This window comes from Hirundo rustica, chromosome 5 (genome assembly GCF_015227805.2).
Source record: "Hirundo rustica isolate bHirRus1 chromosome 5, bHirRus1.pri.v3, whole genome shotgun sequence".
Lineage (NCBI taxonomy): Eukaryota > Metazoa > Chordata > Aves > Passeriformes > Hirundinidae > Hirundo > Hirundo rustica.
Window position 1 is genome coordinate 59,943,848 of NC_053454.1, and position 25,998 is coordinate 59,969,845.

At 45.5% G+C, this 25,998-nt stretch overlaps 1 protein-coding gene across 1 annotated transcript; it reads right to left on the reverse strand.

Annotated features, from left to right (window-relative positions):
* Window positions 1-1,969: 1,969 nt before the first annotated feature.
* LOC120753135 (glycerol-3-phosphate acyltransferase 3) lies at window positions 1,970-24,900 on the reverse strand. Its single transcript, XM_040065093.2, has 12 exons — window positions 24,735-24,900; window positions 14,902-14,974; window positions 8,831-9,101; window positions 8,279-8,353; window positions 7,689-7,778; window positions 7,404-7,497; window positions 6,875-6,990; window positions 5,711-5,766; window positions 5,112-5,197; window positions 4,559-4,687; window positions 4,003-4,082; window positions 1,970-3,146 (listed from the first exon to the last, which is right to left on the reverse strand). Exons 1-12 carry the CDS (start codon window positions 24,873-24,875, stop codon window positions 3,020-3,022), a joined length of 1,338 nt encoding a protein of 445 aa, XP_039921027.1. The 5' UTR covers window positions 24,876-24,900; the 3' UTR covers window positions 1,970-3,019.
* Between the last annotated feature and the right edge of the window lie 1,098 nt (window positions 24,901-25,998).

Genomic DNA, 25,998 nt, shown 5'->3' on the forward strand with positions numbered 1-25,998 from the left:
CCAAGGCCTGTAGATTTCTATCAGAGCTTGAAAGGGGACAACCCTTCTCTAAAACTTAAAGGTCTTTCTCTAAATTGAAGCAAAAATATGCACTTAGCTTTTAAAATAAGAACCAATGCTCCATGTGCCCAGCACCAGAAACTAAAACTTCCGGTTCAAGCATTGATTTCTTGAGCTATCTCTACTCATTCAACCCAATACAGCTGCAACATTTTCCAGGTCTGACAGGAGAAAAAGAAAAAATGCACAAAAAGCTTTCCAAAGGCAGTAGAGAGAAGCCTAACTGGCAGTGAGTCAAGTCACACCTTCTATGCACTGGCCCTCTGCTATTAGTAATCAGTACATTGCTGCCCTATAAAAACACTTCTCCAAAGAATCAAACCACCCCAAGAATGTGGATCTCACATCTGCAACAAATCTGGGACACAGTCCAAAACCAACTCTTGGTTATCACCACTGCCCACACAGCCTCTCTGAATACATTTTCAGAGCTAAGTGAAAAGCCTGGGGATACACCACCAGGAGTCAAAGAACACACAGGACTTTCTGCTTAGTAAAGATGTACAAGCTGCTGCAGGTTCAAGAAACCTCAGCTTGTTCACCTACATATTCTCAATGACTAAGAAATGACAGCATGATGCCTCTTCTCATGGCCAGTGCCATTCATACAGCTAAATCTACACACTTCTTCAACCAATTCTCTCCAAAATAAGGCAGATTTTGTTAAAAATCAGTTCAGTGGAGATTATTTGTACTTAAGTCATAGAATTGCCTTTGGCTTTTCAGGCATTTCATTACATGTCTTGGGTTACCTCGTCATTATCCTTTAACTTAGCAGGGCTTTTTGCCTTAAAATTCAGTTTTGCCCGAAGCAAGAAGCAAACTGCAGCCTTGGGCACTTTTGCCAAAGCTCACAATCCTGTTGCTGTAATCACATGCACCTAACAGAGCATCCAAAAAACCATTGCCTGATGATCAACTCCAAAAGCAGGAAGAAAGCAGAGGGCCCATAAACTGCCTGTGAAAGATCTCTTAAGAATCATATATTTAAACCTTCAACCAGAACAATTCTTGTTCCATCTACAGAGAACATCATAATCTATACCTTATAAGAAACTTCCAAAACATATATATCTCCCAATATTTATACAGAGTAGATTTTCAAATGTGTTACCTTAACTGCCTTTTGTGTGTGTGCATATAAAACAGGCAGGCATGTTTTTAGCAGAGCTGTCCTTACAAAGCTTCCTAATGTAAAAGTGCAATCCAGGAAAGCTCAAGCTCACAGCTAATATCCATGAATTACAACAAACACATTCATTAGCCCAAAGTTTGCATGACCAGTTCACCTTAACAGTAATAACAATTCAGACCACAGTTTCTAAGCAAAAAGCCTTTGCTGTGTCTCACTTGTCTTACCACTCTAACCCTTTTAACATAAACAACTTCCTTCTTGAAGGCCTGCCATGCTAAACCTGAAAACCCTTCCCCATATATTTGTCCTTGTGTAAGTGCATAATGGGAAACAGGAACTCTTTCTGGGAGACTGTGTTCTAACAGATTTTTAAATTTTGATTTATAAAACTGTAACTTTTTTTCAGCAATAAATTTAATTTCTCTTTGCTAAGAGGAAAAGACTACTTAGAAACAAACTCAGCTAAAAGTTTAGAAGCTCAGTTGTTTCCCATTTAAGTCTCCCCTCATGATACGACTTCATGCTATAATTTCAAAGTGAGCCTGCATGATGAGTTACTCCTACTCTAACAAGGATAAACACCAAGCCATCTATGTGCCCTAGAGTCCGAGGAGAGGGTAAAAAAGGAAAGATTCGGTTAGAAATCTGATGAACTACAACTGGTCCTTCATGTCAGTGATTGACGTTTCCATGATTCCAATATAAAGTTCTCAGGAGTATAACTCTTTTGATTATATAGATTTAGAGAACGGTAGTGATGCCACACAAGACCCATTAGAAATATAGAATTTATTTCTCATTACATTCAGACAGCAGTATATTGCAGATTTGGACACGCCATGTCTCGTATCAAAGCTGACTTATGGATCCTATGTTTATAGTTGTGATAGCTATTGCTAGCCCAGGAAATACAAAACGTGTTTCTGGAGCGGCTCTCTTGAGAACTTCAAGCCATCAACAATAATTTTTGCAGATGGGCAGTCTTGACAATCCACAAAAATTCATCTGTCATAGCCTACATTATCCAACCCTTACTGTACCTTACCTTCACAGCTTTAGAGCTCAAGAAAGCAATTTCAACAACAGCAATGGACAGGGAGATTGAGGACTTGGCCCTTATCTTCCCTCAGGCAGCAGTTCTCAATAAAGGCAATACCACGTTATAAGGCAACCAAATTCCTCATGGTCCATGGTCTGTGCTTTTGGCAGGGCAGCTCCTTTCCCATCCTGTAGGGTTTCTGCAGCCCTTGCTTCCACACGCTCCTTGCACATCCAGGTGCAAGCTAACAAAAAGAGTCAATCTTACAAATCTGACAACATCCTAAAGCATGTTATTTAAGTCATCTATGACAAAAAGTCTGTGAGCAACAGAAAAAAAAAGACAAAATTTTGTTACATTTAAACCTTTAAAGTACCATGAACAAGAGGTATCTTCACAACCAGTGTCCTGACAGCATCTGTTCAGTGTACTTCCCTTCATCCTTACAAACTCAGAAAAAGTGGGGTGTTCTTTTCATCTTCTAACTCCGCAGGCATTCAGCTTGTGAATACCAGGAGCTGCAGTGCATCATCACATGAAGATGGAGAGGGGCAGGATAGCGACAGAAGGATCAGGGAGGAACACAGACACTGCCTTTGGCAGGCTCTGCACCAGCCACACAGAGATTATGCATACACACAATAAAGGATTTTGTTGTTTTCTTGCTCTATTTTTTTTGTCAGTTGTTTTTTGGTTTTTTGTTGGTTTTTTTTTTTTAAATTAAAAAACCCCACATTATTCCTGCTAAGGCTGGTTGTGCAAAGTTACTTTTCAAGAACCACCAATCAGTCTGACTCGGTTTCTGCAGACAAGCTTCCTACTGATCCATTTCTCACTAGCATCTTGCTGTAGTTTTTCTGCTGCTCTTCTTTGAAAGTATCTTTGACTTTAGCTCGTTTCAGACCTCCATCCCTGGAACACAGCAAGAGGGAACAATAAACCATCAGGGCTGTTATGGCTATCGTTATCAAACTGTGCATTACATTGAATTTCTACAGTTGATTAAGGTAGGTAATTTTATTATTATTAGTGGGTAGGATTTATTATTATTAGTGGTAGGATTAAAGGCTTTTCTTCAGAACTTCTATAACATCCAAATTAAAGCACGTTAATTAAAACCTTTACCTTAGGCCACAATGCTTTTGCAGTTCAAATTTTGAATTCAGCCCATTAAAACAGCCTATTCATGTTGGTAACGGGCTGTACTTACAGCAGAAATCCTTGGCAACCTGGGATGCTACTTCCCCAGACTGCAGAGGCAGCCAATCTTCTGCAACACTACAGTTGTGTCTTGCCTTATATTATCCAGACCTGGGTCTCATAGATGAATCTATTTGCCCATTCTCTTCATCTGAATTTTGCTCTCAAGTTTGTGTCATGAAATCTAGGCATTATCCTACTACTTGTTGAGGCAGGACATAAAGTCAAGAGCAGAAAGCCTCAAGACCCGTTTTATATTTTGTGGTTCACCAGATTTGCCAAGAAACTTCACTTTTGCTACTTAATCTCAACATGAGAAACAACTGTGAATGGACCTACTTCAAAAACATCAAGACTTCAGATGAAACTGACTCCATGCTACATGCTTCAAAGACTTTTATACATCTTTTACTTTCACATACATGCATGTGGAGTTACTCCATTGTTTTCCCTGAGTGGAATAAAGTGATGCTGAATGTTATCTGTCACAAAGCTAAGGAGGGAAGCACCTATCAGCAAAACTAACCACAAACAGTCCATGAATTCTAACGAGGATGGCATCACTCACCAGGGGAGTTCAGTCAGTCCTCCTTGGCGAGCAATGGCTGACCTCACTCTGTTGGCAAACTGAACAGCATCTTCATCTTCCTTCAAGGGTCATAAATTCAACATAATCAAAGCAGATAGAAGTCAATTGAAGCAGACTTTAATAACTTTTTTTTATCTGCTGCCTCATCAAATTAGCCCACAACCCATTCCTTACAATGCCAGCATCACAATCTGATGTTCCCATGTGATAATAAATAATTTTTCCCCTAGGGTGTTGAAATTAGGGAAAAATTTTGCTTCAACAAGATGGAACATTACCATTATTGCTACTGTGAGAACAGCACTGCATTTACTGCTATCCTTTGCATATTTGATGCACTGCTGATGGTACCAGGCTGCATCAGGAAAAGCCAAGTCCAATCACACATCAGTCAGCACTGACAAAAATTCAGTACAAAAAACTGATTTGGAGTCATGGGGTGGGTAGAGATTTTGGTGGGGAAAAAGAGTAAAAGTGTACTTGCAGACACAGTCAAGGTCTTAAATAGCAGCCAGGCAACCAGCTGCTGGATTACCTTTCTAACCATTGGTGGCAAGTACCACACATTGCAAACGATGGCCCAGCTGGTCATTATTCGCAGCAGATAGCTCACGATGTTGTATTTGCTGCTGTTCCAGAAGGCATCTCCAAACTGAGGATCATACTGCAATGGATCATAAGAACCAATTGATCAAGCCTTTCCCCAGACCATCACAGCCTCTCAGACCTGGGATTACATGGCAGAACCAGCAGCAGATGTCACCCGTTTGCCTGAACACCCAAAAGAATTAAGTCTGCTGTGAGCAGGATGCTTCCCTTCAGCACTGGGAAGGACTAGCTGGATTTCTCCTCCTTCCAGCTTTCTGGAGGAAGAAGCTGACCCAATCAGAGCCTACCAGCCAGGCTCTATAGGCCATAGGACTTCACTTTAATTTCAGCCACTTATTCTCCAGGAGCCATCTACAGCATGCACCCAATTGCCCGAGCTACTGTGCTTTCAATAGCAGCTGTATTGAGACAGCTTCCTGCCCCTCTGACAAAAACCCATGCCCAACTCTGAAATTCAGCAGCCAGCTATTTCCACTTACTTTGATTGCAACAGGATAGATTGTCCCTCCTATTTCAAAGCTCCCCTTCTTGAACATCATCACAGATGTATTGTTTATGCAGGTGCCTGTCCAGAAGAGAAAGTCATTGTTTCACACAGCCATTTCAGGACAACACAACATCCACGTACAGGTCTTACCCATAAAGGGCCTGCACTTGCTGCTCACCGAGTTAAGCATCTCTCCCCTGCTTACTTTTAGCCTTTGTCTTGTGACTGACTCCCTGAATGAAGCCAGAAGATGCGCAAGACAAAAAGCACAAGGCTGAGGTTAAATCTGTAGGACAGCAAATTAATAATCTCAGGGCAAAATAAACAACCTTCCCCTTCTTCTGCCTGCAGCTTCTGCCAGGAGAAGCAACGTCCAGGGACAGTATTGTGTTGTCTCCATCTTATTCATATTATATTCATCTTATATTAATCTTATATTCATCTATATTCATCTTATATTAAAGAGGAAAATCAGGAATGCCCTAACAAAGTTGAAGCCAGAGATGAAGACAGATATGAGCAGCAGAAGCCATGAAAAGAGAACAGGGGTGACATCTACAATGAATGGAGATAAGTAGTTCCACTTCTTACCTTCTGGAAAAATTAGGATCGGGAGCTTGCTTTTATCTGCCACGTGTTCCCTGAGTCTGTGGAAGCAGAAGGAAAGCTTAAAAAAGAGCTCCTTCCCATTCTTCTTTCCCCAGGCAGGAGCATTAAAAATACCTTTATGTATTACATATGTATGAAACCAAAGCCTTTTACTAGACACTAATTTGTACTTTCTTTTCTTTTCTACAGAAACTGAAGCTTTGTGCCAGCCCTTAGGACCCTGGAGCATTACACTGAGGCAACATCCTGTTTTCTTTCCTTTGAATTATTTTACTACTGACTGTGAGAGAGGTCAACAATTACACACCATTAAGCCAGTCCAACTAACTCTGACCAACTCAACCTTCAAGAAATTGCCTACATAAGAAAAAAACTTATTGATGCAGTGGTTCACCCAGCCTCTGCTATTAAACAGCATATTTCTTAAAAAGGGGACTTTTAAATGCCTACCGCTCACACTACTTGAATAACACTTGGACAGCTTGGCAAAGCTGTCCTGCTGTGCAGAGGCCAATAAGCCAGTGAAGAAGTTAAACTGTCAAAATTAACCTAAGAAGTTCTCTACAAATTAGGAAGAATTTTTATCCCTGTACTACAGTATTCATGGGTATGCTTTGCAGAAAACCACTTTTGTACACAGCTTATATTCCTATAACAAGACATTTTACCTCTCACTCAAACAAATAAAGCTTTTTATTTCTAGTGGCTCACAACTTCCAGTGAAACTGAGACAGTTTTTGTCACAGAAAGCCAGTTCTATCATCAGTATTCCTCTTCAACAGAAAGTATCAGAAATTAGGTATCTTCACATCCTTTTAAAATACACACCTGAATTCAGACATTAGTTATTATGCCGATGGCTTCCTGACTGAGGTGCTTTGTGACAGTCTGCAATCCAAACCTTCCCAGAGCCTTTGGTCTGAACCATGACACGCTGCACAAACGTTTCAAGCCTTCCCTGGTGAGCTGGGAACCTGACATTGTGACCGCAGTGGACTGCACCAAAGCCCACACAAGCAAGCACAGGTCACTCAGGTCACTGTGAGCGATGCAGCGCACCGCACAGCACCCCTGTAACTCGTTCCCAAATCCAGGTCTTGGACGGCCCGGTGCCTCTCCAGGGAGGCAGCCCAGCACACAGCTCACCTTTTTGTCACTAGATGGCGGTCCTTGATCTCGGAGCGCTCGAACCAGACGTGCGGACAGGCCTTGACCGTGGCTCGCTGGATAATGCCCATCAGCCCACCGTGAACCTGGCCCACCTGCAAGCCCAGCAAGGCATATCAGAGTACCTCAGACACCTGAAAGGCAGAACTTTCTCCTCTCCACCCCTCCAAGAAAATCCAACAAACCCAAATGCACTGGGAGGCTGCAAGCCAGGATTGAGCAATGACCATGGAACTGTTAAAATGCATTCACTTGAGACAATCTGGACACTCACATGGAAGCCAATCTCAAGTACTTCAACAGATGAAGAACCTGGCATTGACACTCCAAGGACAACTTCTCCAGCACACAGTATAGACCAATTTCAACACAATTTACACTTTTCCCCACTGACCAGTGCTCAAGCAAACGTCTCTGCTGTGAAAGTTCAGCCCTGAAGCCCACAGTAAGCAATACCCCACAATCTTTCCTGGTCCCTCTGCTATGGTTATCTTAGATCTCCTCATACCATCGCATAGCATCCATCATTTGTCAAAATGATCGCATCTATCGGTGATGTGTGGTTGGCAACACAAATTCCTCCTTTCCGAGGTCTGTTTTCCCTGCAGTTAGATATTTTTTTTGTTAGACCGCTAGTGCACTAAGCACCACACTACACACCACATAGTTCCATGAAGCTGTCAGGCGAGTCAGCCTCGTGTGTGACATCAACTTGCAGCTCAGGAGAGAGCAGTGCCCATTTCCAGTGGGATGTCACACACATACAAGCATATACACACTTCTGCTCACTCACTTATTATGGTAATGGATAGTACCAGACAGAGCTCTGACGAGGATGCGGGAGCACGTGAGGTGAACCACTTCGCTCAGGTAGTTTTTCATACTGAAAAGAAATCAGACATCTGAAGCATCCTGGAAAGCAGCAAGACAGACATGCAATATTCTCCAGCCTACTCAACACAACTCAGGGCTGAAATTTTCCTGGTATTCTGGAGCACAGAGGGATGTTCCCAGCTCTACCACTCACTTGCTACAGCAGCTCAGCCAAGATACATCATACCCTTGGCACCGCTTAGCTAGGCAAGGCTGTCTTCTCTTTGGGGGGTGTTTTTCATCCCAGCGCTACTACCTGCCCTAAAATGCCTCCTTTGAGTATCTCATTGCAGCAGGAGGAACCCATCAGAAATCACCAACCTCAGTGCCAAGACTTACAAGAACCCAACCTCAGCCCAAATTCAAAATGCCACTAAAACGAGGTCCACAAATTTGTGGGTGGAATGGACTGTCGGTAGTCTGTTACAGGTAAAAGTCTGTCCACTCCTAATCTCCAGCTGTCTGCACTGATGCAATTTGCTGAGCTCATCCCTCGCACTCAGTGCCTACCTGCTGTTTGGCAGCTGTCCCACTGCTGTCGTTCCCACAATCATTGACGTAATCCCGATGGCAGCGAGGGTAAAACTACAGACAAAACAGACATTAAACCTAAGCAAGGAGCTTTGCTCATTGTAATAACACTTTCCCCCTTTAAAGTGGAAAGGAACTGCAGAAATTCCATTATTCCTCAGATACCTGACATATGCAGTCCTCTAACTCAGCAATTCCCTGCCCTGCTGCCTAGAGTCATGGTGTGGCAAAGGCAGCTGATCCAGATATTCCCATGCACACAGTGTCAGGGACCTTTAGAGCTTGCTTACATTTATTTTGCCAATACACATGGACTTAGGGGAGACGTTCATGGAAAAGGTGACCACCAGCCCTACTCTACTCTCCACAGTGAATAAGGGCTTCTTAACATAAAAGGAGCCTTTAAGCAAGTTAATGTTTTATATCTGCCAATGTTGCTTTTGGGTTAAAGAGAGCTGAGATGACGTTCACCAAGAAAACACAAATTTACCCGTTCCCAGGCTGACAAAACCCCTCAGCACCAGAGCTCACCGTAGGGGCAGCAGGAAGCAGTACCGCACTATCACCCCAATGACCCACACAACTGTCAGCTTCAGGCTGATGTAATGGAAGTTGACATTAGTCCTTGTTAGCAGATTCCAGGAGAGCAGCTCTTCTGAGGAAAACCGCTGAGTGACTTCATCCTCCACAATGGCCTCAAACCCTTTTCTGCAGAAGTAGAAAATGTGGGAGAATTCGAAGTCTGCTCCATGCAGAAGGGCGATTTCTTTCTCCATAGGTGTTTCATCCCTTTCAATGATACCTTGGGAAGGAAAAGGGTAACCACCTGAGAAAATAATTCTGTGATGTAACAGTCACCCTCCAGACCACCTGTCACTCTGTATTACTCAAGGAGATAAATTTACTGTCAGAGCCCCTCCTAGGGCAGGAAGAGAAGCTGTGCAGCTGAACACAGCACATCCTGCAGGAGGCCACTCCCAGCTCCCCTTCCTCACACCAACACCTTGAGCAGCAACTGTATCAAGTTCTGTTACCCACTGTACACCAAGCAAGAAGGCAAATCAAACTTTATCCGGGATTCTCTTATGCTTTCAGAAGAAATTCCCTTCTGTGCTCTCTGTATTTAAGGGCATCCAATCTCCTTGATGGAGGCTTCCCTCTTCCCATCTCTTGCCTGACATTCTGGTGTCCCACACCCAAAATGCTGCCTAAGCCCCAGACCACAACACTGTCCAAGGACCAGCTCTGAGCCAAACACACCTCCCTGCCTTCAGAGCACAAATATTTTCCGTAAGTACAGACAGACCACACTATATAATTTGATTTTACTTGAAATCAAACAAAGAAAAACCCTCCAAAACACCACATCAAAGAAAGTTGGGCCTAGAGGAGCCTTGATTTAGTTCATCACTAACAGCTGTTTCAGCTGAACTCTGAATACATAATGCCTGGAGAGAAACCTGGAGAGTTTAGAACTGCAGTGCAAACAACAGGTATTCCCCCTCCTCGACCCTTTTCATGTTTTAAGCTTATGATCTGATAAGCACAAATTTCTCATCAGAGCTTTTAAAGGCAAGAACAAATTGTGTAAGCTAAACAAAGATCAAGTAGCTGCTTGCTGGTAAGCAAGTCTGGCTCCAGAAACTGATGACCAAAGAAATCTAGAATAACAGTGAACCAGAACAACCATCCCCTGAGACACTCAGCTTGGATTACAGAGGTCCAAGTTCAGGTTGCCACTGTCAGACACCCTCTGATAAATTGCATAATCTCTGTGCTTCCATGCTAAGATTAAAAAAAAAAAAAGGAGAGGACACAGAACCCAATTTCGTTAAGCTGCTAGGAGCTGTCCACATTGTAGGATGTGTTTCTGTAGGAAATCTTCCTCCCAATGAAGCCTTGCCTGCAGAAAAATCTCTCAATATATTTCCTGTGCCAATAACCGTAACATTTAAATTACAAGTGTTAAGGTAAATCTTCCCATCGCACATACGTACATATGAGACAATACAGGAAGCTCCAAGATACAAGTCCCACAAACCACTGAGGTAAGTAAACACTACAAAAGAACAACACTGCAACAAAACCTGTTGGCACCTTCAGCTTGGAACATGGCAGCCACAACTTCCAGTTGTACCAGGGGGCCACCTGACTGTATTGTCCTAGAAACACTGCCCACAAGCTACAAATATAAACCATTACTATGGCACACCCAAAAAGCCACATGCTCTTCGGGATCTAAATCATACAAGCACGCATCACATCAAACATTTACCAAAATGGGCTATGCTTATGTCATACACCAAACCCAAATCAGAGCTCTAGTTTTTGATTCAGCTTTTCTTGCACTCCGACAGTCTCCAGACTCTGAAATATCCAGGACTGTAGGCGACCCAGACCAACCTGTCTGCTCTGTGCTGCTGGAAACAGGTTGTAGGCAAGAAACCAGGGGAACACTCCAGCACCCACCACACAAGTACCACCCCTCTCTCCAGTTCCCAGAGCTGGGAATGTTTCCTCCTTATCCAGCACCACTCAAGCAGCTGGGCCAGGGTCCAAGTTGATCACGCTGCTAGCAAGAAGAGATAGCAGGGCTGTCATGTCTTGCCTCATCAGCCTGTGCCGTCACTGTCACATGACACTGCCATGCACCAGCTGTCCTGCGGCCTTGGGACAGCTACTCCAGGCCAAGATCCCAGCAGCACGTGAAGGTGTTACGAACAGAATTACACACACGCTGCTCTGGTGATGTACTTAGCCTTCTTGTAATCACAAATCACATTTAGCGGCCTTTAATCCCTTGGCCATGGGCAGAACTGAGCTTGCCAAAGACAGCACTACGCAGGAGTACAGCAAACATTACTCTCAACAAAAAAAAAAAAAAGCCACAGTCACTGTTTTTCTCAATATTGCAGCACAAGCCCCAGCCTTCAAGCTCACATACTCCAGTCAACCGATTATACCAGGCTCAAATTTGACACTATCTACTTATATAGTAAGTAGATCTACTTAGTAGTATCTATTCATTAGCTCCTTGGTAGTATCTACTTATGTAGTAATGAGATACTACTAACATTATTTGCATAGGCTTTTCGTTTATTGAATGTAATTTTCAAACCTCTTATTAGCATTTTTGTCTCTCTTCAGCCCATCTTGAAGACAACACAGCCAGCACTCACACAGAGAGCTGAGAGCTGGTTATTCAGCTGCAGTGACAGAGACACCTGCCCTCCAAGCACCTGCTCAGCCAAGAGCTACCACTGGGTCCAGCACACACTGTCCTCCAGCAGAGAAGGATCTTGAGGTGACAGCACCACATAATTCCCCATGTAACTACACCAGCCAACACTCCTCTTGAAGCTATTCCTTGTCACACCACCAACACCGAGGCACTGGCTTCCCCTTCTGCCAAGAGATGTAAAGAACACTGGATTTGATACTGCAGAGAAAGGTGGTATCCCCTCAATTGTGCCCACTTGGTTTTTTTGGGGGTGTTTTGGTTTGCTTTTTGGGGGTTTTGGGGTTTTTTGGGGTTTTTGTTTGTTTGTTTTTGCATTTTGGGTTTTTTTGGGTTGTTGTTGTTTTTTTTTTTTTTTAACTGAGAGATACAATTTCCAGGAGTTTGGGGAGAATGATTTTTGCTCTGCCAGGGAACAGGAAAACTTCCCTTGCACATACATCTGCAGTGCTCCCTCCTATCCTGACCCACCTCCTAGTACCGGCTGGGTGGTCAGGAAATACGTAAGAGGTAATACACGCATTCAGCACTTACACATGGGTGCAGACACACACATAAACATTTACCTTTACCCTGTTTTAATCAACTCCTCTGTAATTCACTATCAGCAGGAGTTTCTCCTCCCTCAGTAAATATTGTGCAATGCCATTGAGTCTCTCTGTCTGCTCAGGTTCTGTCACCTCAGGGGACGCCAACTTACATAATGCACTCTTGGACCTACAACACCTGCCCTGGTCCTCAAGTACTTTCTTCCATGACCAGGAACTCCTAATCACAAGTCAGTTACTCCTATGCTTAAAAAATTCCCAAGAGCCAGATATGGAGCACAGCTTGGTACCACATCTCTCCTCATACTTTCTCAAGTAAGGAACAGTTAAGACTTCAGCTTCCAGCAGAAAGAGCCATCTCCACTGGGGAAAAGTTTTAACTTTTTATTTCAGATATACAAAAGACATTAAAAAGGGCTTCAGGCTACCACTGTGATTGTCTATCCCCACCCATAAGACTGCTTGAATGTAGCCTGCATGCAATCATCTGTATTAATTACCTCAGGCCATTTTTACTATCTCTAATGGTCCTCCAGACAGTGGAGTACACTCAACTTAATGCACTCAACCACAGCACATACTAACACTACACATCCCTCAGCTGCACACAGGAGAAATAGCTACTTGTAGCTTTTTTTTTTTTTAATTATTTTAAAGGTATTTCACAGAACAATCTACGAGCTAGGACCTCTCTCCCTTGATGTCCCTCTACTAGAGAAGAAATAACTATGTGTAGGAATGATCAGATGTCCAGGAGGATGGCAGCTCCTACCACACAGCTAAAGCAGCACAGTAGGGTCTCTTGCCCTCTCACTGGCCCATGACGTGATGGGGCACCATCAGCCTTACAGGAAGGAAAAGGATTTCTTCCTGCATCACTGGCAGCCTGGGAAGCAGACAACATGTCACCGACAATTAGCTGAAAGGACCGCTAACCTTGCCTTTCCCCCTTTCCTCCCAAAAAACCCCACAACTTTCAGGACCCTGATGAATGATACAGGATGTACTTTTCCTCAGCCCCTTGAAAGTCAGCAATCAAGCAAGACAAGTTTTAATCTGTTCTCAGAGCTGCTGTGCAGTTTCTCCAGTTTGTTATCACAGATGCTGACAGTTGCACCTGCTGCCATGGAAGCCAGCTCCATGCCTGGGCTGCAGACAGTGCACTCCTGGTGTTTGCAGTATTGATAAGGATATCCCTTTGGAGCTGAAACACACAGACCCAGCTCAGCAATTCAGTCCCCTCTACTGGATCATGTTCACATGAGCTAATCCACAGGCTCAGGTAACAACTGACTCATCTGCTAAGTGGCAGGCTGGGCCTGCTTCCAGCTGTGCAGCCCAAGGAGGGAGCACACAGAAAATGCTCACACTGCTGCCAAATGCTGTCAAAACAGAGCAATTGAATAACAAAACTGAAGCATTCAGGAACCAGGAGGAAACAAGAACCGGCTGCAATGCCTTGTTCAGCCTTCTCCTGTTTCCTGGGCAAACTCAGACTTCTCTCGTGGCTCCAAAGTCTTAAAGCCAACTCTGACCTACTACAGTCCACCACAACTCACACTCAGTACGGGTTAAGATGTAGTTAAAGAACTAATTTCAAAACTAGGCTAAAGAAAGATGAAGCAACTTTTCAGCTGTCTTTCTGCAGACAGTGAGTGTAAGAAGTTGGGCAAACACTGATATTAACTCCAGAGGGTAAAAGGTCAGTAGCAGCAGACTGAAAAAAAGACAAGTAGCCCACCACACCCTTTCAACTTGCAGTCCTACCGCAGAAAAAACACTGAGCTTGTGAAAGAAAAGTGCTGTCCAACAAACACTTAGATCACTTCAGAGAATATTTAAGTGCACTCTAATGCTGTTAGGACTGAGACAGCTGGCCAGCAACCCTGCAGGCATCAAGGTAAAGACCAATTTCAAGATGAAAATTAACCTCATATTTAAACACAAAAATTTCCATCAACAGAGAACAGTCTCCATCTTAAGCTCTACCTCGTTATGTTAAATTTCATGTTGTTTCACACCCTTTATTTCCTCATCCCCTGATTTTTCAACGACTCAGCACAAGCCAATAAAAGCAGCGTTTTATTCTGCAGGAATTGTTTGCTAGCCAGCAGCACTGCAAAACTATTAGATATATAAGTGTGCTCGTTTTCATCTGGGTAGAGTGAATTTTACTCAGAGTGGCTTGTATGGGGCTGTGTTTTGGATTTGTGCTGAACACACAGCTGATAATACAGAGAAGTTTTCGTTATTGCTGAGCAAGATATACAGAGCCAGGGGCTTTCCTGTTTTTCATATGACCAGGCTGGTGAGGAAGTTGGGGGTGCTTGGGAGAGTGGGAAGAGACACAGCCCAGACAGGTGACCCAAAGTGACCAAAGGGATCTTCCAGAACATGTGGCATCATGCTCAGGATATAAAGTGTAAGGAAGAAGGAAGAAAGCAGGACATTTTGAGTGATGGTGTTTGTCTTCCCAAGTCACTGTTACCCACAATGGGGCTCTGCTCTCCTGCCTGCCCATGGGAAGCAGGGAATTTATTCCTTGTTTTGCTTTGCTTTTGCTTTCCATGTTAAACTGTCTTTATCTCAACCCATGGGTTTTCAGGCTTTTGCCCCTGCGATTCTCTCCCCAGTCCCACTGGGGCAGTGAGTGAGCAGCTGCCTGAGGATAAACCATGACTTGCAGTGAGCATGCAACACCCCATCCCTTCTCCAGCTCTCTCATGCACACATCTAACTGCTTCATTTGAGAAGGCCTCAGTACTCCACTATCACAACATCAGTCTCATCAATGTGACTTTACCCCAAGCTCTCACCATTAGCAGTAGGAGTCCGTGGCATCTGCAGCTGACGCTTTTTGGCACCTTTCTGTAACCGGATAGTGGCCCACTGTTGAACAGAAAGAAAACATTCATTTCACAAATGCTTCACTTAAGGAAAAACGTCACCAAAACAACCCCCAACAGTTAGTCAAAGACATGTTGTGATTTTCAAATAATATCTTTGCCAGGTAATCATCATACATCCTCCTCAGATGTGTCCACAAACCCATACACGGCTCTTATGAAGGAACTCAGAGTAATTAATAACAATTTAAAAAGCCAAACCAAAACAACACTCTGTGCCAGTCAGTACTTCCCAACTCTGCTTTCAGTCTTCAGAGAGCCAGCTCAGTGCTTCACATCTGTTCCAGTTCAGGTACACAGCCACTGAGAGCCTGAAAGGCCTCTGTCAGCCTTGCTGCTGCCACAGCAGCCACTGAGTCCAGGCTGCATGGAAAGCCCCAGGGGCTGAGCTAGACACAGAACATGTTCACAAACCTGGCAGACACACCACAACGCAGCCTGTCTTCTTTCAGAATAGTTTCATCATACTGAAGCATAAAAACCAAAAAGTCCTAACTGGGTTAAGTGAAACTGAAGCCTGCACACAGCTGATTTCACCAAAACCAGCATTTGCAGCATGAAGAAGTTTCAATTAAATTCAGATTCAACCCAAAAAGGATCGCATCCAAAAATTTTCCAAGCTGAACAAACCTGACATTTCCCTTGACTCTGCAATTGTTCGTTTCTCAGCATCTTCACAGAATCGTAGAATGGTTTGGGTTGGAAGAGATCTTAGAGATCCTCCCCTAACTCCAACTCCCTGCCATGGACAGGAACACTTTCTACCAGATCAGGTTGCTCAGAGCCCCATCCAACCAGGTCTTGAACACCTCCAGGGATGGAGAGCCCACAGCTTCTCTGGGCAACGTGTCCCAGTTGCCTTCTCTTCTCCAGGCTGAACAACCCCAACCCTCTCAGCTCCCATTTGGAAGCTCTGAGTGACAGAAAAACAGGCCAATTCACCGGCTTTAGGGTGAGCTACAGAGAGCAACTTCCCCTGCCCTTGGAAAGGGTTACCAGCTCACTGGGGTTAACCCGCTCTTCTCCTGTGGGCGGTCTGAGAGAATGAGATTGAAACAGGGAATAAAGTAAGCTCTGCTCTCCAGTGAGTGTCAAAGCTTCCCAGCTGGCCTGGCTCCTGCAAAACCCTCTGGAATAACCACATCAGAGTCAGAAAACTCAGCCTCATTTCCAGCCCAGATGAGACCGGAGCCAGCTTAACCTGTTCTCAGGGCAGAGGGCTTTCCTGACCTCTCTCTGACTCAGTTCCAGAGAACTTTTACACACCCCTCTATCTCAAGCTTCATTTTTACTGGGTTAATAACTATAATCCTTTTCCACCCCAAAGTCTGTGATGTCAGAGTTAAGGGATGAAAAGCTCTGTCAAAAAAGGCTGAATCGATGGTTCCCCATTTCCCACATCAATTCTTCTTCCAGCAGACTCCTCTCTACTTCTAGGAATACTGTTACAATGGGCATTTTCAAGGCAGACAGATGACCTGGTAGAAATGAGCTCATATCAACAGACCAGATATTATCCTGTTCAAATCATAATAGCTTAATCAGTATCAAAGGCCTATTTTTAAAGAGCATACAGATGATGCTTGGTCTGCACAGGAAGGACCCAGGATCCCATGTTAAACCATTTTCCAGCTTTCCCCTCCAAACGAGCTGCGGGACATATGGAGATGCAGTTCCCGTTTGAAAGGTCTGCATCCTGACTCATGGCATTATCTCCACCAAATAACTTCCCAGTATGAGCCAGTACTGCTTACTCTATCAGGTCTTGCTGAATCACAACCTACCCTGCCAATACAGTCGTCCATTTCCCCTTTTCTGCTGCTGCTAAGGCAATAGCTCTTCCAGGAATTAATTTTAACTCTAGGAATAACTCAGTTCTTTCTGTAGTCCTCAAGTACTTTCAGAAACTTTCTAGCTACACATCATTCTCAGCAGTACTGAGACCATTAAAGTTCTGGGAAATACCAAACCAAAACACTGCTCAAGGAGGAACCTACTCACAGCACTGTCATTTTACATTTTGTCTATGGAACGAATTTGGGGGTGCAGAGGGACCCGCAAATACATTTACGCAATAATTTCCGACCAGACTTGAGCCCCTGAACTCAGTGAATTAAAATCTCCACAAACAGTTGATTCACTTATCACACAGAAGAACAACAGCATATCTGGCTAATAGTCTCAGCCTCACACACCAGCAGGAAAAAATAAGTTTTCATCTTTCAAATCCTCTCAAAGGCATAATCAAAACCTGGCAGAACACTTTGTTTGGTGCTCAGAAAGAGAACGCAACACTCCCTTCAGAAAGCTCTTGCTACAGAAATCCTGCAGTTGTGGGTTCATTCTAGTCAAAGCCTGAGCCTCAGCAGAAATCATGAGGACACAGGCTACTGAGACAGGCCTTTGTAATGCCCAAATGCTTGCAACACCCCCCTGTACTGCAGTATCCTCTGACATTCTCCTATGCAAAGGAGGCGGTGCAATCTTCCCAAAGCAGGGAAACTGCAGGGTCACGTAACTCAAGTCAGTTTCTACTGCTCAGATGCGTTTATCAACCCTATTCAGAAAAGCACATTCCTTCTTCCTAAATGGTCTGACCTTTGCTCCCCAGGTCCATCAAACTCCAGAAAGGTGCAGCAGCACCTGGGGGATGGGGGAACAGTGGCAAAGAGAAAGCCTGGAGAGGACAGTTCCCTTTGCCCTCTACCCGTGCCTTCCCAGGAGACGGGAGCGCTGCCACAAGCCTGACTGACACCAGCGTGGCATCGTGTACAAAGGTTGCACAGAGCATTCCAGGGGACAGCTGACTTGTGCTCCACAAGCCAGCAGCTGAGGCAGTTTTACATTTCATGCCAGGTCTCTCATGGGATTTAAGCACACTTAATAAAATAGGCAATGATGAGAGCAGCTCTCCCTCTTGGTCTGGAGCATTTGGGCATTCCTAAGGACCCACATCTACCAGATGATACTGCAAACAAGTTTTAAGTTCTCTGTTAGCTTTCTTCTTATCTCTATCTATCATATTTCCAAAAACTATACCTGTTCCAGCAATGAAGGAGCAAGAAGTGAGATTTTTTACTTAACATCTAATTCTTTCAGGTATTCTCAGGCACCTGAATTAACGGCATTATCATCAAAGCCAGAATCTCAACTTTGATCAAGGGAAAAAGCTTGTTTATATCCAGGCTGGGAAACAAAAGAGACACCACCTGCAGTAACATAATTCCCCTTCCCTCCTGCTAGCCAGGGATGTGTGCCATCCATCGCTGCCTCAGCTGATTCCTATGCTGAAGGACAATGATATGCTACAAAGAGCTATCACGACGTGACCTGATCCATCCCACAGAGAGGAAAACACGTTTGCATATTAGAGATCAAAGCATCAAACAATTGTAAGCCATAGCCTCCCTTCTGCTCAGGAAATTAGCAAAAAGCAGACTGGCAACTCTTTTGGATCTCTCAGTAACACTGGCACAAATCTAAGTGGCTTCTCCCAGCTGGTGTTGAGCTGGCAGTCCCAAGGACCTCGGTGCAGACCTGTGTTTTTAGTAGGGATTCTTGAAGCAGCCTTGGGGAATAAGTATAAAACACCAGGCTCCTGAACAGATTAGGAATAGTTCTACAATGGGGCTACCCACTGGACTGAAAATGTAAAGTTAGGAAACAGCATGATCCCAGAACTACAAACATCACCACAAGTCTGATTTTGAAACTTCAGTATCCTAACTGCTGACAAGGAAGTAGCTTGGGTGCTTTAACTACACAATGCAGAATCTGATTTACTTTACTAGGCAAGGAAAACATCAACTTTCCCCCGAAAATTTCTCCCTCCTTATCCTCCTAGAAAGGCCTCTAATTTATCAGCACCTTAAAAAAAAGATCCAAAGTGGCCAAAAAACCAATTTCACTTACACATCACTTAAGCAACTTCCACATATAGAGGACCAAGGCTGTACCTGAGAAAGATACTTGTCTGTTTGGCAACTGTCTTATCTGGAGTTAGAAAGGGCTTTTGATATCTCTTGTAATTGTGTGATTTTTGCCTCTGAGGCCTGACTATCTCCAAAGCCAAGCCTGACACGTTATCGCATGAAAGCGCCTCTAGACATTCTTTGCTGGGATCAAAAGCAAATCATTAGGAACACCTCAGTGTTGCCCTGCTCCCCTAAGAAATGGGGCTTAGCCTTTCACCTCATTTACCACCTTTACATCACTTCTGACTCAACAATGTTTCACGATTTTCCGGAAGAGAGAGGACTGAAATCTGCAATCACACGGAGACAGACCACTGGTGTTCCTCTTTTAAAGGCACCACCGGGGCAGGGCCAAAAGTTTATGTGCTACTTTAGGTGAGCACTCCTTGGAACCTCTCCAAACCTCAATAACAACAGAAAGATTGCAGAGCACATCCCACACAATACCACCTTGTTTAAGGCAACACAGCAAAATCTGCATACCAGTTACTGGGTTGTTTTGTGTGAGGCAAGAATATCACCACCACCAAGAGGAGCAATCATTTCCGAGTCAGGGCAAAAGGTCCTCTCTCATGTCCCATGCACTTCTCATTCTGATGGGACACCCTCGGCACTGCCTCCAAGGAGCTTCCCAAATTCTTCTGCAAAAAGGAGTTGCATAGCAAGTCATTCCTGGTGGACAGGTATCCCAACACAATTAAGAGTCTGGCTTTACAGGGTAACACCACTGGCATCAGCCAAAGGAATGCCAAGCAGCTTCTTTTATAGCAGCTTCACAAACTCTTACTTCAAGGCAAGTTCTGAATACAGCTGCTGTTGTTTTTTTAACAGCATTTCCGTATTAACAGTGTCCAAATGCTATAAAAATGAGAGCAGTTTCAGACAGGAGCTGTTGATCTGTAATGTGGTGCATTAATTACTGATGCAACCACAGCCGAGGGTGTTAGGAACCCCAGCCCTGCCAAACTTACTGATAATCTGGGGTAAACATACATAAAGGCCTTCAAAGGACTGGGGTCTACATTAATACAGGATGGGGATTTACTTCCAAGATTCTGCACAAAATTTGCTAAAATACTATCCCAAAAGTCAGCGTGAGCTCTGTAAAGAAGGGTGCATCATTCACATCAGGCACGTCTCCAAGACATGCCTCTCATTACCATCTGAGCTGGCAGCTTTCAGAGCTCTTGGATTCTCCTTTGCCCAGCAGTCCTTGAAGGAGACCAATTACACAGACAGAGGCCCTCATTGACTCTGTGCAATGACATTAGTCAGCAAAGCTTGCTGCCGAGGCCAGTGAGTTACACAAGCAGCAGTCAAAGCCCACAATGATTCATCTATTTATCAGCTTAAATCCTCTCCTTCCCCCTTCCCCACCCTCCTACCCATCACCACACACAGTCCTGATGGTGACTCATGGGAAGAAACTGCAGCCTGGCATACCTAGGACAAGAGTAACAGTCCACCCCACCTGCCCTGCACAGCCATGACCTCCAGTTTGGTTTGACCTGAGGCACTGAGAGGTCCTTTTTCCCCTCACATCTAGGTCCATTCATATTGCCAAGGTCATCTGCGACACAAGGAACCTGGGCTTAACCTCCAGCTACCGAATAACACTACACTCTTGTCTAGCAAAAATACATTCCCGACAGGCAGCAAAATAAGGTATCAGAAATTGCTTCTGTTACAAGGGGCTGCTGTTAAACCCCGAGGGATCAGTTACAGGACATAAACAACACCTACAAGTGCAGCATCTGCTGTGCATTACAGCCAGCCACACAAGAGGCATTCCCTCTGCTCACTGCAAGCCCCCACAAAAAGCCTCAAGAGATTAGGAAGGGGAGTGCACTGTCATCAACAAACCACTAGTCCAGAAACAGACAAAAATGTGATGTTAGTTAATAGCCAGGTTGTTTGTTTCCTGACATAAATGCGACCTAAAGACCTCACTTCCCTCAGGCTTTCTTGTTTCTTAATATTTCACAAGTATTATCCACTGCACACTTTAGAAAACACAAGAATTTTTTCCCATTAGAAAGGGCAAGCAGGGCAGTCTGCACAAAGTGTTGTTGACAACTACTGTCTCAGGCAGCAAGGCACACCCCAAAAAAACCACCAGCAGACTGGGAAAAAAAAAAAAAACCAAACAGTATTTAACAAGGTGAGCTGCAATCCATCAAGCAGAGATCATCACTTTGGGGGTTTATTGCTAATGCCAAATATATAGACACACAGTCCAAAGCAGTCCTCCAGATTTTCTACAATCTGATGGAATTAGAGAAACTGATCCTCTGTGGTAGTGGCTGCTTTATGGGCCTCAATGAAAGACAAAGGACTTGCTGAAAGCCTGGATTCTCCAGTGCTTAGCAAGACAGCTCCAATAGCATCTTTGCAGGGCCCCCCCGACAGCCCCAAATCATATTAAGAGCTCACAAGAGGCAATGGATTAAGACAGAGCAAAAAGGAGACCAAGAGATAACGATGCAGTAAATTTAAAATTGGAAGCTATCTGTTGACTTTGAAAAACAAACAGGGAGTAATGCAGCATGCTGTGATGACTGCAAGAGACAGTCCCCAGAATTTCAGCAGTAGAGAATATTTCTGTGGCAAGTGGCTTCACAAGCATCAGGACGGCAGGTGACTAGTGCAGAGCAGCTCCTTGCAGGGGCAAACAGCTGCTGAAGACATTTCTGCAGCAGTACTCACACATTTCAAAAATATATACTAACACGGTGCCAGAAATCCTTCTATTAACACTGGAAGGAAAGCCACCGTCAAAAATGAGCAATCTCCTAAAGGTTTGCTGAGTTTGGTAAGGTAATTTAGAAGCAAGTTAATGCACTTCCAGGAATACCCACATGACGTAGGTATTCCTTTCAAATAGCAAGTGTTCTGCCAGCTGTACCCCTTTAGCACAACTTTCTACATGCTTTCTCTTATTACACAGAAAAAAAATACAATCACATAGGGAAAATATATCCATATAAAGCTGGTAATCCCTAGTGCAGTACTTCAGGGTCAAATGCAGCCTAACAGAAGCACATCCTCATCTGTACACACGGCGTTTTGCTTAGCAGCAAGCGCTTGCTGAGGCAGCTGAGCGGAGGGAAAAATCTATTGTGCATCAACCGATGTCCCTTGTCAGAAATGTCAGATGGTCAAAGTACAAAAACACTTTGTTCCTAAAAGGAGCTTTCCCCGCCCCTTTCTCAGATCAAGCTTGCAGCACTGGGAACAAGCTTCTGCCCTTCTGAAACAAGCAGAAAAAAGACTTTTTTTTTTAATTGGCAGGAAAAATTTCAAGCACAAGCCCCTATCATCTTCAACTTGCTCCATATTCCACAGCCTACACAGCAACTGAACACCACAGACTCATTCTTGCACGTCTTGTTTTATCTGGCATGACCTAAAGAGGCATCACAGCAAACTGTAGAAGCGTCCCTGAACTATGGACAGACTTGGACCCTCAAAATAGGTTGACTCTAATAAAGCAGACGTTGTAACCTGACAACGCAGGCCACGTAGGAAACAAACCACAGCCACTGTGTCCTAACGCTACGCCAAGATACGGGATGTGAACAGGCAAAGCCGGGGAACAGCTGGGATGCACAAACAGCCTCCACTTTGCAGACAGTTCCTGGAACCTGGCCCATTAAAGAGGCAACGAAAGCAGCAGCAGCATCCTGACTGGACATTCTGCAGGTGCAAGAGCCCACCCTCCTCCTGGGAAAGGGGAAAAGGCCTGGGGAGATGCAGGGCTGGGAGCGGAAGAGGAAGCTTAAGGAAGCTATTAAGTTAACATTCTGCTGAAAAAGGCCTCAGCCATTAGCATCCTGTGACTTCACAGAGCCAAAAAACTCTTCCCAGGAGAAAACGTGCACACTCAATTCAACATCCCAGGAAGTCTCTGACACCCAGCTAGCAGCACATTTCACTGTTAACACGATAGTCATTAATAACTATCCCTTATAAAAAGAAATACACCTCTCCAAATTACTTAATAACCTACTTCTTAAAAGTCTGAGATGTAAGGATACAGTACGTATCCCAAAATTACTCTGATTAATAGCCACAGTTTAGATATTACACTTCAGGTGCTCCTGCGGGCGCTGCTTGGGCCTGGCTGCAGACAATCAGCCTCTGCCGAGCTTCTAACCAAGGCAGAACTGTGAGCCAAGGAAGAGGAGACATCCCACAGGAAACCACTTCCTTTCAGGGATTATCCCCATGCAAGTATTCCGAGGACAAAGAACTCACAGGCAAAGCAAGGCCAAACTGAGATAAGCAGAAAACCTGGGTGGATTGAGCTTCTTCACTCTCCCACAGCAAGGCCAACTTAGCTGACTCCTCTCAGAACACTTTCCAGTTTTCCATCACCTTTTCTTTTTTATATACATTATTTTATATCACATCAATGCCTAATATAATTATGTATCAATATAATTCTTAATACATTGAGCGTCATGCAACCCCAGAAAGTATTTAATGCGAAGGCAATGGTAACTCGAAAGATAAGTCATTGTTGCCTCCCTTAGGCAATAGGAGAGCCCTCACAATTAACCACCGTGGATATGCCATCAGATACTTCTCCATAATTTTGCCCAAAACATTTTGAGTCACCTCTTGTTGCAACATTTGATGGCGCTAAAAAATAATGATTAACGATCTAGGAATAAAGAATGCAAATTGCGGTTATTTACAGGTGAAGGCAAGTTACCCAAACAAGACTATCTCACATCTCAGAAACAAGGCCATCTGGATTGCTCCCTCAGGCCAGGGTGATCTTTACCTCCTCAGCTTCTGCTATTCAAATCCTTTTTTCCGCTAACAACTGCATCTTCTCTCCTCAGCAGTTATCCTGATACTATTCACAGTCCCAGAAATAACAAGTGCTGATTTAATAGGTGGGATTTTCTTTTTAAGCCAGGCACTGAAGTACATGAACAAGGCTTGCCTGAAAACCTCGAGGAACAAGCTTAAATTAGACAAAATCTACTTTCCATGGTCACAAACTGATGTACATTACACGGACACTGACTGTGCTCTGAGTCATTTCACTTTTCCTCCTTACAGATGTTCGGTTTTTTTGGGGCGGTGCCCCTCCTCCTTGGAAAAAAACGTAGTAAATACTTAAATCTGATCATGTCCAGCACCAATTTAAAAACACTCCTCCTCGCCACTTCCATGAGCTTCATAGGGAGGGTTTTCACACACGTATTAAACACGCCCCATGCAGAAAGCAGTTCCACTGCGAGAAACTGGCTATCGCCGAGAATTTAGGGGCAGATGGCAACTGAGGTGCTGGAGAGGGTCAGCTCGGACGGGAGTCGGCGCCTCTGAGCATCAGCACTCCTGGCACGGGCGCTTTACGATCCGGCATCATTTCCCCCAGGTGCAGCACCGCCGCCACCGAGCAGCGACAGCCTCGCCCAGGCCAGGGTACAGCCTTAGGTAACAAGGTTTATCCCGCTCTCCCGCGGGTTCAAGGGAGAGCGCTCCGCAGCCTACACAACCGCGAAATTAACACAGAGCTCCAGTTTTGCCCGAGGGCTTGCAGCCCGAAGCTGCGGCCGGGCAGCGCTGATGCCAGGCAGGACGCGACCCACCCGCTCTCATCTACGGGAGGGGCCAGCTGGGACCGGAGCGGAGCGGCGCTCCCCGGGGACATCCACCCCCGCCCGGCCCCGCGCCTGCCCTGGGCCCGGGGGAAGCCAGCGAGGCGCAGCGCCGCGGGGAACAGCCCCCTTCCCCCCCAGAGCTCCCGCCTACCTCCAGCGTCTTCACCAGCACCCACATATAGGCCTCGGAGATGCCCAGCGAGATGCCCAGCGCCGAGGGCAGCACGACGAGCCCGACCACCACCGCCAGCCACACGGCGCCCACCTGCCCCACGGCCCACACGACCTCCATGGTGGGCAGGGCGGCGCGACACCAGCGCCGGCAGCGGGGAGCGGGCGGCACCGCCTCCCGCCGGCCCTAAAGGCCCGCGGCCGCCCCGGCCCGCCCCCGGCCCGCCCCCGGCCCGCTCCGCCCCGGCCCGGCCCGCCCCGCCCGGCCCGCCCGGGGACCCTGCGCCCCGCCGCCCGAGAAGGGCTGGGCCGGTGCGGGTTCGGGAGCTGATGTGCCTCGGGAGAGGACGCCCGGGGGCGGGAAGCAGCTAAAAGCGGGTCAGTGGGCACGCAAGGCTCCCGGTGTAGGGAAAAACGGCTCCGGCGGGTGCGGGCGGGAGCGCAACGGCGCCGCCGCGGCCAGCCGGGTGCCGCTGGAAAGCCGTAGGGAGCCCGAAACGAGCGGCTCGGGGAGCAGCAGTGAAAAGGAAAGCTGGGGGAAGCTCCTGGGTCTGTGAGTGTCAAAGAGGACAAGGACAGCTAAAGAATGGCAAAGCGACAAGGTCTGCGCTGGCCCGCCTGTGCTTTCTCAGATTTGAGCAGGGAAGAGGGATTCACTCAGGGTCCAGCCCCCACCACGGCATTAGGCCCGCTTCAGGAGAAGGGAAACTTTGTGGTAAGTGGCTGGAGGAGGGTTTCCCTGCCCGGGCCTGTGCACAGCAGTCCTGCAGCACTTGGCGCGGCACAATCCGCTCCAAGAAAGCGGTGTTAGCAGAAAAAGCCTGAGGAGGGATGGCAGCCTTGACAAAGCACCCCGGGGAAAGGGAATAACATCATCTTCTGAGAAAAAGGCAGTCAGGGTATCTTCTGTGTGCATCTTTCATAACTGTTTCATAGAAATGGGATGTTTGGTGTGCCTCTCCATGTTTGAGAGATCAGAAATACATGTGAAAGCCAAGCGCTTAGGATCCAATGGAAAACCTGAACTGGAGTCCAAGGCCTAAAGAACTGTTTTCAGGAGAGTCGTGTGGACAAGGGCGTTGCTTTCTGGCTCCTATTTCTGGCTCTGATATCTCTCCTCCTACTCTTTGCCTCATCTAGTTAACCAATTTCTCTGAGGCAGAAGCAGGATGATCCCTGATGAAGCCTCTAGACACAAGAACCACAACTGTCCAGCTAGATCTGACATTGTCAAACAGCACTTC

What these genes read in the sequence shown, in the direction of transcription:
- LOC120753135 (XM_040065093.2), bottom strand. Translation starts at nt 24,875, where the DNA reads ATGGAGGTCGTGTGGGCCGTGGGGCAGGTGGGCGCCGTGTGGCTGGCG. An exon ending in TGCTGGTGAAGACGCTGGAG is followed by an intron (nt 14,975 to 24,734) that starts GTAGGCGGGAGC and finishes TCTGTTCAACAG; the next exon opens with TGGGCCACTATCCGGTTACA. An exon ending in CGCCATCTAGTGACAAAAAG is followed by an intron (nt 5,767 to 6,874) that starts GTGAGCTGTGTG and finishes CTGCTTCCACAG; the next exon opens with ACTCAGGGAACACGTGGCAG.